Raw genomic sequence first — 14,461 nt, forward strand, 5'->3', positions numbered from 1 at the left:
CATCTGTAAAATGGAGATCACTCCCCCTAGAGTTGACGTGAGGCTTAAATGACTTAACATGTGTGCAATACTTAGAACATTTCAAAAAAATTTTTTTAATGTTTATTTATTTTTGAGAGGGAGAGACAGAGCGTGAGCAGGGGAGGGGCAGAGAGAGAGGGAGACACAGAATCCGAAGCAGGCTCCAGGTTCTGAGCTGTCAGCACAGAGCCCGATGCGGGGCTTGAACTCAGAGACCATGAGATCATGACCTGAGCTGAAGTTGGACGCTCAACTGACTGAGCCACCCAGGCGCCCCAAGAACATTTCATATTATGGGGTGCCTGGGTGGCTCAGTTGGTTGAGTGTTTGATTCTGGATTTCGGCTCAGGTCATGATCGTAGGGTTGTGGGATCAAGTCCTGTGTCGGGCTCCTCGCTGAGTATGAAGTCTGCTTAGGATTCATATTCTCTCTCTCTCTCTCTCTCTCTCTCTCTCTCTCTGTCTCTCTTCCCCCACCTTCTGCTCCTCTCCCACGCTCATGCACTCTCTCTCTCTCTAAAAAGAGAAAAAGAACATTTCATATTAGGTAATATATGTATATTTGAAAATGAAAGTTTATACTAGTTTCCGTAGGCAGCGGGGAGTTGTTGAAGATCTTAGAATAAAAGAGTGTCACGGTGCGAAGCCTGGGGTGTTTTACACTAGCAATCCTTCTTCCCTCAGAGTCTGCTCTGCATTCCGAAATGACGTCCAGGCTGAAGAGCTACGAATTCCGTGGGAACCATTTTCAGGTGACGCGGGGGGACTATGCACCTATCCTCCAGAAGGTGGTGGAGCACCTGGAGAAAGCCAAGGTAGGGCTGGCTGGGGGCTGAGGCGTGCAAGCTCCAGATCCCTCTGGGCATCAGAGACAAGTCAGGACAAGTGGGTGGCCTGAGACTGACCGACCCTTGCGCCCCCCCAGGCATATGCAGCCAACAGCCGGCAGGAACAGATGCTGGCTCAGTACATAGAGAGTTTCACCCAGGGCTCCATTGAGGCCCACAAGAGGGGCTCCCGCTTCTGGATACAGGACAAAGGCCCCATCGTAGAGAGGTGAGGCACGAGCCTTCACCCCGGCTGCCCCCCTCCTGCCTGCCCCTTTTCTATCTCTGCCCTTTTCTCCCCCAGTTACATCGGGTTCATCGAGAGCTACCGAGACCCCTTTGGTTCCCGTGGAGAGTTTGAAGGTAACTTCTGGGAGAAGGGGGTCAGCTTACAAACCCTTATCCCATGTCCCCTGAGAGTTCTCCCCTCCCCCCTTGGCAGTAATAACAACAATAATCAGAACCAGTGTTGATGATTTACCACGTAGCCCTTAACTGTATTAGCTCCTTTGGACATCATCGTCCCATGAGAATTGCTATCCTCACTGTACAGAGGTGGTTACAGAGGTTGGTGAGTGGCTAAGCCTGGAACCTCGGCTCTGAGCCACTTTGCTGTTCTGCCTTTGCTGTCTGGTCCAGAGCCCAGCTTTGCCACTCACCGGCTGTGTGACCTCCCCAGCTGTGTAAACCCAGAGATGAGCATCCCTCACTCCCTTTCGGGTGTCGTGGGAAGTGAGGTATTCTATGTAGGCTGTCAACGCAATGCCAGGCACATGAAAGGTGCTGGGTGAGTGGGAGCATAATTAACATCATGATTGTGAACTTGACTTGGCTGCTGTCATCCCAGGGCAGGTGGGAAGCTGCCTTAGCCTCCATGTCTATGCCCATATCCCCAGCCATCCAGCCTGAGGATTTAGACTTCTGTGCCAAGCCTTATCCTCCCCAGCCCCTGGAGATAGAGTCTGAAGCATCCAGCTGCTAGAAGCCAGAGAGATTAGCGTGGGAGGAGAGAGGAAAGCCGCAACAGCCCCTGGGGGCAGCTTAGATCTGTGCTCATAGATGCAGGCCGAGGGGGCAGGTGATGCAGGTACCAGAGGGGAGGACAGGTGTGTGCACCTGCAGCTTCTGTGCCTGGGTCCTGATTCTCCAGGCTTCTCTCAGGGTCAAGACCCCAGAATCTCTTAAGCAGCCTTGATCTCAGAGGCTCCCCTTTTTACCCCAGTTCATTGTGATTATTAGAAAACTAGTCCATGTTCGTGGTCACAGATTTTGAAAGTAGAGGAAAAAAAATCATCTGTGATTGCACCCACCTCAAGGTTAAAATTGGGAATGTACATTGTGATTTTCATTTTTATATAGAGCTGTAAATGTTTCAAAATGTGTGGGGGGGGGGATTTAAAAATCCGTGTTTGTTGTAAGTAATTGGAACAATACCTAAGTATGTAGGATACAATGTGAAATTTCTCCCCTGTGACACTCCTCTCCGGAGGTCACCACTGTTCACAGTTCACTAAAGGTCTTTCCAGAGCTTTGTTTAAGCACGCACACACACGCGCGCGCACACACACACACACACACACACACACACACACATGCAACTTTTAATTCGTCCAGGTAAATGAGGTCATGCTGTATATATTGTTCTGCCACTTGCTTTTTTTTACTGAATGTTTTGGATATCTTTTCAAATCAGTATGTATCGACCTACCATGTTCTTTTTATCTTTTTTATTTTTATTTTTTATTATTAAAAAAATTTTTTTAATGTTTATTTCTTTTTGAGAGAGAGAAAGACAGAGTGCAAGCAGGGGAGGGGCAGAGAGAGAGAGAGAGAGAGAGAGACACAGAATCCGAAGCAGGCTCCAGGCTCCAAGCTGTCAGCACAGAGCCTGACTCGGGGCTCAGACTCACGAACCGTGATGTCATGACCTGAGCCAAAGTCGGATGCTCAACTGACTGAGCCATTCAGGCGCCCCAATATTCTTTTCACTTTTACTTATTTATTTTTTTAAGTAGGCTCCACACCCAACGTGGATCTTGAACTCACGACCCAAAGATCAAAAGTCACATGCTCTACCAACTGAGCCAGCCAGGCTCCCCCCATGTTCTATTCAGTAGCTGCATAATATTATAATTTCCCATGACATTCAATATTGTGTCTACACATCTAACAGTTACATGGTGTGCCATCATATAGCCGCCCCCTAATTTATTTAACCAGTCCCTGAGATTGCTTTTTCTTCTTTGCTATTTTATTATATTTTTAAAAATTTTTTTTAGCTTTTATTTATTTTTGAGAGACAGAGAGAAACAGAGCATGATTGGGGAGGAGCAGAGAGAGAAGGAGACACAGAATCCGAAGCAGGCTCCAGGCTCTGAGCTGTCAGCACAGACCCCGATGCGGGGCTTGAACCCACGAACCCGTGAGATCATGACCCAAGCTGAAGTCAGAAGCCTCACTGACTGAGCCACCCAGGTGCCCCTCTTTGTTATTTTAATCATCCCAGCTTCCTGGCCTGGGTCAATTCCACCTGACAGAGTGGCTCCGGACAGGGAGGCTTCGTCCAGTCTAACCCTTGGCCAAGTTAATCCATTCTTTGCAAGAGCCTGACCAGGCAGTAGTCTAGGCCAGTCCTTTCCAAGGTATAGGTCATGCAGGGTTAACACGAATTACACCACGAAGGGTTCAGTGCTAAGCAGCAAGGGGTCTTGCCTACAGGACTCTTCAGTACCTCTAATATGCAAACGTACATTAGGAATCTCTAAGAAGTTAGTGATAGAGCATATAGTGGTATCCAAACTTATTTAACCGGGAAGCTCTTTCTTTATGAAGGCCTTTATGGAAACAGCATTTTATGGAGTACAACTTTAGAAACTGTGCTTTAAGCTGGGAACTCCTAGCTTAAAAACTCCTCTTTAAATCTAAAAGGATCAGCCCCAGCCCTCCTGCATAGCAGCCTCACCTTGCAAGTCAGATGCTCTAGCCATGCAGGGCAGCTCAGTTTCTCCAAAAAGAAGAGCATCTTTTTTGTTCATGCAGTCCCTTCCACTGGGAATCCGATCCTTTACCCACCGCCCCCTATGTGCTCCCCGCGATCTGCTTTAAAATCCATCTCAGGTGTTACCCACTGAAGCCTTCTCCTTACAGCCCACCCACCCCAGTGACCTCCACGAAGGCAGGGCCAGGCCTGGGTCACTGTTCTCCCCAGTGGCCGGCAAAGGGTATTGCACACAGCAGGCATTCAATACATGCCTGATGGCTGGAAGTGGGGTATAGGATCCCTCCCAAGCCCTGCCAGCCCACAGCCCCCCTCCTTCCCTGCAGGCTTTGTGGCCATGGTGAACAAGGCCATGAGTGCCAAGTTTGAGTGTCTGGTGGCAAGTGCAGAACAGCTGCTGAAGGAGCTGCCCTGGCCCCCGGCCTTCGAGAAGGACAAGTTCCTCAGCCCCGACTTCACTTCCCTGGATGTTCTCACCTTCTCTGGCTCTGGCATCCCTGCTGGCATCAACATCCCCAACTGTGAGCTTCCTCAGGCCCCTGAAGCCATCACGGTATCCCCCCTGAGCCTCCAGGGTCACCCCTCCCCCTCACACACTCGCCCTGGCCACATGCTGCCCTAATCAGTTCTCCATCGCAGCCTGGTCCCCTTGTCTCGACTCCTTGTCTGTGGCCTTGATTTTTGCCCCTCTTCCGGTTCCCTCCCCGCCTTCTCCAGATGACGACCTAAGGCAGACGGAAGGCTTTAAGAACGTGTCACTGGGGAACGTGCTGGCTGTGGCCTACGCTACACAGCGGGAGAAGCTTACCTTCCTGGAGGAGGATGACAAGGTGGGCACTGGCAGCCCGAGGGTCTCGGTTGGGCCTGGCCTGACCTCAGCTGACACGGGAAGGCAGAGGGGTCCTGGGCAGGGAGAGGAAAGAGCAGGGCCAACCACTTCCCAGCCTGGTGGCCCCGTGACTTGGCCTGTTTGCTCACCTGTCAAACAGTGGAGGCAATTCCTTCCTCCTGGGTTGTTGCAAGGGTGAGGTGGGCCATGCGGTGCCCTGCGCAGAGCCTGGCATAAAGTAGACGGCGGGCCCTCTGCCTGGCATCAGGGGCATTAGTGGCTTTGCGGCTGTGGTGGGGCGGCAGACAGCGTGGGTCTCTACTTGTCTTGGCAGGACCTGTACATCCGCTGGAAGGGGCCCTCCTTTGATGTGCAGGTGGGACTGCACGAGCTGCTGGGACACGGCAGCGGCAAGCTCTTTGTGCAGGTGAGAACGCGCCTGCAGCTCCCCTCCCCCAGGATCAACTCCACCCTGGATGAGTCTGCTTCAGTCTCTGCGCTCAGGGGTTCCGGGTTAGCTGGGGAAAATGGCCCCTTAATGAGGGGAGTTCCTATCTCTCCCTCCCCTAAGATGTCCCAGGAGCCTCAAGGGTGCAGGGCCTGCAGGACAGTCCAGCTGCGGTCTGAACGGGTCTGAACAGGAAGACTTGCGAGGCTCAGGCCAGGGAAGCCTGCCCTGGGGCTGTGACTCAGATAGCCCCAGGGACAGGGAGGCTGCGAGGGGCAGTCTCTGGATGCACCCAGTCCTGAGGCTGCAGCTTGGTCTGTCTTTGTTCTACTTACTGTTCCCTGGAGCCTGTACCTCTCCAGGTATTACAGGGAGTCGCTTCTCCCCAGGGCAGCCCCTTCCTGCCAGCCGGCCAGAATGGCTGGAGCCCCTTTGCCAACCACTCAGGGAGTATGGAGAAGACAGACAGCCTTTCTGCCAGGCTGAGAAGAGCCCATCCTGGACTTCTAGCATGGAACTGCACAAATGAGATGACCAGAGGCGGCTGGGGCCGGGACATTGGAGGGAGCGGGGTTCTGGGTTGGGCCTGTGCCCTGTGAGTTGGGGCGCCTCACTGAGTGGGGAGGGGCCGGAGGTCAGGAGGATCCAGAGAGCAGCTCGTGGGGACAGCAGCCTGGCATTGGGCCCCGTCCAGGCTTTGAAGTCACAGGGAAATGTGGATAAATGTGGCCACGCTATGTCCTTGGATAAGTCAGTTCTCCTTAGTGAGCCTCATTTGGCCCATCTGCAAAACAGGGACCCTGACTCCTACCACATGGGCTATTGTGAGGAATAAAAGCAAAGCCCTTGGGCTTGCCTGATACAGTAGGCCCTCTGAAAATAGGTGTTATTGTTGAGATAGTGTGCACGAAGGTTATGTGCTCTGATTCCACTTTGGAGCTGAGAGTCTCTGAGCCTCAGTTTCCTCCCCTGTGGACGAGGGTGATAGGACCTCCCTCCGGGGGGGGGGGCAGTTATGAGGAATAAACGGCTGGTGCATAAAAGACACTTGGCACACGGAGTGGATAGCTTATTTGAGGCAGAGAATCACAGGCTGTGGGCTCTTCCAGCGTGGCAAGGGGCTGGGAAGCACAGGGGGCAGCAGCCAAGCTTTCTGGCCCATCCACTGATACATATCTGGGGTCCAGAGATCCTAGGTCTGGGTTTTCAAGTGACGGGGGGTTCTGAGAGGGCAGCCAGTGTCACAGGACTCAGGTTTGGAGGCAGTAGCGTGCGGATGGCCCTTGAATCCCCGGGCTGAAGTCCTGGGCTGGGGCAGAGGCAGCTTTCCCTCATCGCCTCCTGTCATGACCCTTCTGCAGGATGAAAAAGGAGCATTTAACTTTGACCAGGAAACAGTGATCAACCCAGAGACGGGGGAGCAGGTGAGGGCGGCCTCGGTGGAGCCCCAGGGTGCTGGGCTGGGCGTGACTGGGGAGCAGCTGCCCCTAAGTCTGCTTCCTGGGCCTCCTCTCCCAGATTCAGAGCTGGTACCGGAGCGGGGAGACCTGGGACAGCAAGTTCAGCACCATCGCCTCTAGCTATGAAGAATGCCGGGCTGAAAGCGTGGGCCTCTACCTCTGCCTCAACCCCCAAGTGCTGGAGTATGAGCACCAGGCATGGGGGGTGGGCCTGCTGTGTAGACGGAAGGTGTGCTGGCCGAGGGGTGGGTCAAAACCCAGGCAGCCTCTGACCGGCCCTGCCACCACCCTGTCCCTCCACCAGGATCTTTGGCTTTGAGGGGGCTGATGCGGAAGATGTGATCTATGTGAACTGGCTCAACATGGTTCGGGCCGGGCTGCTCGCTCTGGAGTTCTACACCCCTGAGGTGTCTAGCTGGAGACAGGTAAGGACCAAGGTCAGGATTCTAGGTGCAGGGATTGGACAACCATATCTACCTACAAGGTACATGAACTGGGTTTAATCCCAGACTCTACTGCCTATGGTCAGGGGTGGGGAGGGGGGGTGGGGAGGGTAAGTCACACTGTTGTGAGCCTCAGTGTCCCTGTCTGTGCAATGGGAGTAATAATCCCCCTGCCCCCTTCTGATGGCAAATCGGATGAGGTGATTTTACTATGACTGCTAATAGTTGACTTGTGTAGGACTTACTCTGTGCCCCACACGTTTCTAAGCACTTTACCTGAATTGACTTATTTGTTCCCAGTGTCAACCCCAGGAGGTAGGTGTGTTATTACTCTCATTGTAGACATAAGGCAATGGAGGCACAAAGAGATTAAGTAACTTGTTGGTAAGTAGCAGAGCCAGGATTCAAATCCAAGCGGTCTGCCTCCAGAGCTTTAGGCTAGACTGGTCAGTTATGAGAAGTGTTTCGGAAATAAGGTAAGCAGTAGGGACGTTTTTGAAAGTTATACAAGTATGTTCTAAGGAGGCGATCTTATGTCATCAAAAGAGCACACGTTTTAGAGTCAGGAAACTTAGGTGTAAGTCCTTGTTCTCTGTAACAGCTGTGTGATCCTGAGCAAGTCAGTTCACCTCTCTGGGCCTCTGTTTTGTCATCTGTAAACTGGGGATCCTGATGCTCACTTGGTCCCACTGTTGAATGCAAACAAGATGTGGAGGAGAAGGTGCTTGGTGACCTGGACTGCGGGGGACCCCCGGAGACATCTGCTATCATCAGGGTGGGGTTTGGAGCAGAGAAAGGCATAGGGGTTGGTAAAGGGGAGCACAGGGCTCACGGTTCTGCCTGGGAATGGCCTTCCTATTTCCCAGGAAAGCCTGTCTTCCCTTGTGAGCAGAGAAGGGAGGAAGCATTTAAGGCAGAAAAAGGCCCACGGAATGAGGGAGAATACAATGGTAAGAATTAATTGACAGTTAATGAGCACATACTGTATGTTAGGCCCAAGCTCTTGATATGTCTTCCATCAGGGCTGCAAATGATTCCTTTCTTCTTGGCTCTGGCAGGCCCACATGCAGGCCCGGTTTGTGATCCTGAGGGTCTTGCTGGAGGCTGGCGAGGGACTCGTCACTGTCACTCCCACCACAGGCACTGACGGGCGGCCAGATGCCCGGGTCCGCCTTGACCGCAACAAGATCCGGTCTGTGGGCAAGCCTGCCCTGGAGCGGTTCCTCAGGAGGCTTCAGGTAAGCAGGGGCCTCTCGCCCTCCAGACTTGCTCTCCAGCACCACCTTGTAGCCTTCTGATCATCCGTTTATTTATTAATTTATTTTTATTTATTTATTCAGTCATTCGACAAGTCTGTATACCAAGTGTTACCACGTGCCAGGCACTGAGACGAAGGGAAGGCTTACTACTGAGAAGGGAAACAATAAACATGTGAACAATTAGTGAATGAGATCATTTCAAATCATGAAAAGACCTGTACAGGCAGTAAAACTTGGTGATGTGATAGCAAGCGAGATTGGAGGGGAAAGGGATGCAGAGCCCCCTTAGCCTGGGTGGTCAAAGAAGACTTCTTGGAGGAGATGGTATTTAAGCTGGAACTCGAGTGGCAAGGGGGAACCTTGGCTGTGAGAAGATGTGAGAGCAGAAGAAACAGGAAGCACAACGTCTAGTTTGGGGATTGGAATGAGCTTCGTGGGTTGAGGGACAGGAGGAGGCCTGGAGCTTAGTAGGTAAAGGACAGTGGTCAGCGTGGCCCTGGCTGCTCTCCCATGTCGGGATGCTTAGAGCCGGGACCTTTGGGGGTTCTGGTGTCAGTATTAACCAGCTGTGTGATTGGGGCAACATACTCTGCCTCGCTGGGCACCACTTTTCTCATGTGTTAAATGGGATACATTCCCTGCGTCCCCTGGCAGGAATCACATGAAACGACATACTGAGATAAAATGTCGTGTTCTCCAAGCCAGCGTGACGTTAGGTGTGGTCCATGGATCACCAGCATCAGCATCACCCAGGAGCAGGCTACAAATGCAGATTCTTGGGCACCACCCCAGACCTGATTCAGAAGTTGTGAGAGCAGGGTCCAGGAATATGCATGTTTACCTGCCTGCTAGGTGAGTCTGACACTCAGCAAAGTTTAAGAGCCACTGAAGGCTCGCTCTTCATGGTGCAGCGACTTCCATTGGAGCTGGGTCCTGCCAGCTTTTTCAACCAGTAGAAGGCCCAGCTTTTCAATTCAGCAAATACCTCTGTGTTTATACTCCTGCCTATTTCCAGAAAGGCATTTTTTTTTCTTTTTTTTTTTTTTAAAACAATGATGTATTATTTTTTTTTAATTTTTTTTTTTTTTTAACGTTTATTTATTTTTGAGACAGAGAGAGACAGAGCATGAACGGGGGAGGGTCAGAGTGAGGGAGACACAGAATCCGAAACAGGCTCCAGGCTCTGAGCTGTCAGCACAGAGCCCGACGCGGGGCTCGAACTCACGGACCGCGAGATCATGACCTGAGCCGAAGTCAGCCGCCCAACCGACTGAGCCACCCAAGTGCCCCAAGAAAGGCATTTTTTTAAATAAAAGATATTTGGCCGTTAAAGTAAAATTAGAAATTAAACGTCAGTAGATGCAAAATGCAATATGATGTCTTAGATTCTGGAATAGAAGGCCATTAATGGGACAACTAGTGAAATCTAAATTAGGTCTAGAGTTTAGTTGTTAGTAATGTACCAATTTTGTACAATGTTAACAACAGGAGACGCTGGGCAAGGGGCATATGAGAACTCTTTGTTTTATCTTTGCCGCTTTTCTGCATATCTGAATTATTCCAAAATAGTTTGTTAATAATAATAATGATAATAACAACAACAACACGTCACTAGGTGAAGGAGTCAAATCTCCCAAATCCTAGGCCAATATTGAACTGTGACTGAGTATTGAACAAGCACAAAGTGTTCCGTTCTAGGGACTGAACAAGTTCAGTCTCTGTATAAGAGGAATCATTCAGCAGGATGGACAGTGACCTCAGCAATAGTTTTACAGAAGAAACAGAATATGGAAGCATTTCTGGTGTGGCTCTTTGTTTTATTAGCCCTTTAGTAAAAGCCAAGAGCACAGCAAGGAGACCGCAAGCAGGGAAGATCAAGGCATTTCCATAAGGAGAGGCTTCAGCCGGGGTCACACACGCAGTCCATTTTGGCCCACCGTGTATTGTGAAAATTGGCGAGGTTGGGTATAAATCTGTATTTCTGTCTTCTTGGAAGGACTGGCATCAATAGGCTCAAGTCCCATGTGAACAAGAGGCTGAAACTAAGCAGGAGCCACCATATTTGGACATTTGGGCAAAGGTCCCCGTTGGTTTTCTTTACTAGAGCTCATAACCTTGTAACCCTGGGTCTAAGAGGAAGAGGCTTACCTGGTGGGAGCCCTAGCAGGAGTCCTACTTTGCCACCTGCAGATCGGCAGAAGTAAGGATCAGACCCACAAGATGTCAGATACTTGGAAAAGAGTCACATGGAACTCCCAGAAATAAACTATCCAGCCAATGAAACTAAAAATAGGCAGGTTAAACAAGTTTTAGATTCAGCTAAAGATAAAAAAAAAATATACAGCAGGTAGCACAGAGACAAAGATAGAAATTTTAAAAGAGGGGCGTCTTGGTGGCTCAACTAGTTGAGCATCCAACTCTTGGTTTCAGCTCAGGTCATCTCACAGTTCGTTTTTGGGCTCTGCACTGAGCATGGCGCCTGCTTGAGATTCTCTCTCTCTTCCCCCCTGTCTCTCTCTCCTGCACACACACACACACAAACACAAAACTTAAAAAGGAAAAAAAAAGAAAATTTAGAAGAGAAGTGGAGAGTCATGGGAGACAATGTGAAAAGGTCTAAGGAAGTAAACTGAAACTTTAAGAGGAAAGGAGAGAGAGAGGGAGGGGGAAGACATATTAGAAGAGATAATGGCTGAGAATTTCCTAGAACTGAGTAAAGACCCAATTCATAAGTCCATCAAGTTTTAGAATTCAGGGAGGAGAAGGAAATGCATAGAAAATAGAAGGGGAAAAATCACAAATATAAGAGCAGACACAAAGGAGCTGAAATACAACTATGGAGAAGACCAACAAGTCCAAAGTTGATTATTTGAAAAGATAATAAAATCGACAAACATTTGACAAGGTTTGTCAAGAAAAAGAGTGAAGACACAAATAAAAGTAGAAACTTAAAGGGCACGTAAGTACAAATATATCAGAAACTTACGTCAATAAAATTCACTACTTTGTCGAAGTGGACAAATTCTTAGACAAATAAAACATACTGAAGTCCACTCATGAGTAGATGACTCGAATGGTCCTTCAGCCATTAAAAAATTAAATCAGTGATCTAAAGTCTTCATACAAAAAATACTAAGAGTTTTATAGGTGAATCCTTCAGAATATTCAAGTAACAGGTGGTATCAATCTTACATAAACTCTTCCAGATAATGGAAAAAGAGAGAATGTTCTCCACCTCATTTTATAATGCTAGTTTGACCTGGATACCAAAGTCAAAGATAGTTCCAAAAAGGAAAATGTAAATACCAAAATTCTAAACAAGATCCTAGCATACCAAATCTAGAAAATACCAACTTGGATTTATCCCAGAAATGCAAGGTTTATTTAGCATTAGAAAATACATTTATGAAAATCGCATATTAACAGATTAAAAGAGAAAAACCACAATCATCTCAATAAATTTAGAAAAACTCTTAAAGACCTTTTATATCCATTATGATAAAAAAAAAAAAAACAACTCTTTAAAAACTCAAGAGTTTAGGGGCATCTGGATGGCTCGGTTGAGTGTCCGACTTTGGCTCAGGTCATGATCTCGCAGTTTGTGAGTTCAAGCCCCGCATCGGGCTCTGTGCTGACAGCTCAGAGCCTGGAGCCTGCTTCAGATTCCATGTCTCCCTCTCTCTGCCCCTTCTCCGCTCATGCTCTATCTCTCTCTGTCTCTCAAAAATGAATGAACATTTAAGAAAAAAAAATTTAAAAACCCAAAAACTCAAGAGTTGAAAAGAATTTTCTTAACTGATAAAGAATTTTTCAAAAAATGAAAATAGCTGTCAACTGTTGAAACACTACAACACTCCTTTTAAAATCAGAAAGAAGACCAAAATAAAATAAAATAAAAATTAGAAAGAAGACAAAAATGCTCCCTATTTCCACTTCTGATCAACAATTTACTGAAGGTCTTAAGTTTAGGCTTTCAAAAGGAAGAAACAAAACTCTTCGTGTTGCAAATTATATGACTAGGCAAGCCAAACAAATCTACAAATTGTTGAAATTAATAAAGAGTTTCACAGGGTTGAATAAAGTCCCAAGAGGGTTTTTCATGGAACTTGACAAGCTGATTGCAAAACTTAGATGGGAGCATAAATGATCATGATGAAGAGCCAAGGCAGTCCTGAAGCAAAACCGGTTGGGGGACTCATTCCATCAGATACCAAAATTTATTCTAAGATTATTAAGTTCAGTATAGCCCTGGGGCAGGAATAGACAAACTGACCAGTGGAATGAACCAAGAACCAGGCATTGACTCTCGTATATGATAGAAGGGACATGGTAGGCCACTGGACAAGGGAGGGACCATTTAATAAGTCATGCTGAGACAACAGGTTCTCCTTATGGAGAGCCAAACTGGATTTCTACCTTCTGCAATACATAGTCAACACCACGAGATTAAAGTCTTACATAGGAAAGGCAAAATTTTAAACTGGGAGAAGAATATCTTTATGACCTCATAGGGAAGGAGAATTTCTCTAAGCACAAGAAGCACCAGCTATCAGGGAAAAGATCAGTCCTTTTAACTACATTCAAAATAGCTTTGGGATGCCTGGGTGGCTCAGTTGGTTAAGCGTCTGACTCTTGGTTTCAGCTCAAGTCGTGATCTCACAGTTAGTGGGTCAGGCTCCACACAGATAGTGCAGAGCCTGCTTGGGATTCTCTCTCTCCCTCTCTCTCTGCCCCTCCCCACCTGAAAATAAATAAATAAAAACTTTAAAAAGTAATTGGCTTTTATTGGAGAACCTGGCTGGCTAAGTCAGTGGAGGGTGAGGCTGTTGATCTCAGTATTGTAAATTCAAGCACCATGTTGGGTGTAGAGATTATTTTAAAAAATAAAACCTCTAGGGGCTCCTGGGTGGCTCAGTATGTTAAAAGTCTGACTTTTGATTTCAGCTCAGGTCATGATCTCACAGTTCATGGGGTCAAGTCCCACTGTCTACACAGAGCCTGCTTAGGATTCTCTGTCTCCCTGTCTATGCCCTTCCACTGCATGCATGCGCTCTGTCTCTCTCTCAAAATAAATGAATAAACATTTAAAAGTTAAAAAATAAAATAAATTTAAATTAAAATTAAATCTTTAAGATTAAACTAAAAATACAAACAAAAGGGACACCTGGATGGCTTAGTCGGTTGAGTGTCCAATTTTGGCTCAGGTCAATCTCGTAATTTGTGGGTTCAAACCCCGTGTCGGGCTCTGTTTTGACAGCTCAGGGCTTGGAGCCTGCTTTGGATTCTGTGTCTCCCTCTCTCTCTCTGCCTCTTCCCTGCTCACATTCTGTCTCTCTCTCTCTCAAAAAAAAAATAAACATTAAAAAATTTAAAAAACAAAAATAGCTTTTACTCATCAAAAGTTACCATAAATAATGTGAGAAGATGAATCTTAAACTAAGATAGGGTATTTACCACATATGTATTAACAAAAGGTTAGTATTTAAATAAATAAAGAACTTAAAAAAAAAAAAAAAGGTGAAGAAAGGACAACCCAACACAAAAATAAGCAAAGCTCATGAACTGGAGAGGAAAATGAATGATACATTAACTTATGGGAAGACGTTCAACCTCTTGAGCAATCAGGAAAGCACAGCTTAAACCACATGAGGTTTATACCACTAGCTTGGCAAAAATGAAGAACTGCCAACACCAGCCGGGTATACCAGGTGGTCAGGACTGCCAGCCACTGTTTCTGGGAGCATCGCCTGGTCCAACAACTTTGGAGAACAAGGTGGGCTCATCTAAGATTGAGCATTCCCCTGACCTCTAGACAAATGATTCTCCTAGAGAAACCTGCATCTGTTCATTCTGTTCAGCAGGAGATACAAAGGGTGTCAACAGCGGTGCCAAATGGCAAATAGCACAAGCTGCCCATCAGCATGGGAAGAGATTAAATTGTTTGTGTTTATAAGTGGAATACTGGACAGCAGTGAGATGGGTGAACTATAGCTACAGATGAATCTCAGACATAAATTGAGCAGAAAAAGCAAATCATAGGACATAAGCCAAAGTTAAAATAACATGGTTGAGAGCAGAATTTAGGGAACACAGGGAAATGATAAGCACAGAATCGGGGACTATATCCTCAGACAGGAAGCCCCAGGATGCAGTCAAGAAGGGAGCTAACTTGGGGT

At 47.7% G+C, this 14,461-nt stretch overlaps 1 protein-coding gene across 9 annotated transcripts in view; it reads left to right on the top strand.

Annotated features, from left to right (window-relative positions):
* Positions 1-14,461, top strand: part of DPP3 (dipeptidyl peptidase 3) — a 35,312-nt gene that overhangs the window by 16,104 nt on the left and 4,747 nt on the right. For all 9 annotated transcript variants that reach the window (XM_042905589.1, XM_042905588.1, XM_042905592.1 and 6 more), the window contains 10 exons: positions 706-836; positions 947-1,077; positions 1,153-1,211; positions 4,173-4,367; positions 4,564-4,676; positions 5,010-5,102; positions 6,485-6,547; positions 6,642-6,766; positions 6,888-7,008; positions 8,085-8,264. In XM_042905589.1, the coding sequence (XP_042761523.1) occupies positions 706-836; positions 947-1,077; positions 1,153-1,211; positions 4,173-4,367; positions 4,564-4,676; positions 5,010-5,102; positions 6,485-6,547; positions 6,642-6,766; positions 6,888-7,008; positions 8,085-8,264 (1,211 nt within the window). The remainder of the gene's footprint in view (positions 1-705; positions 837-946; positions 1,078-1,152; positions 1,212-4,172; positions 4,368-4,563; positions 4,677-5,009; positions 5,103-6,484; positions 6,548-6,641; positions 6,767-6,887; positions 7,009-8,084; positions 8,265-14,461) is intronic.

Source organism: Panthera leo, chromosome D1 (genome assembly GCF_018350215.1).
Source record: "Panthera leo isolate Ple1 chromosome D1, P.leo_Ple1_pat1.1, whole genome shotgun sequence".
Taxonomy (NCBI): Eukaryota; Metazoa; Chordata; class Mammalia; order Carnivora; family Felidae; genus Panthera; species Panthera leo.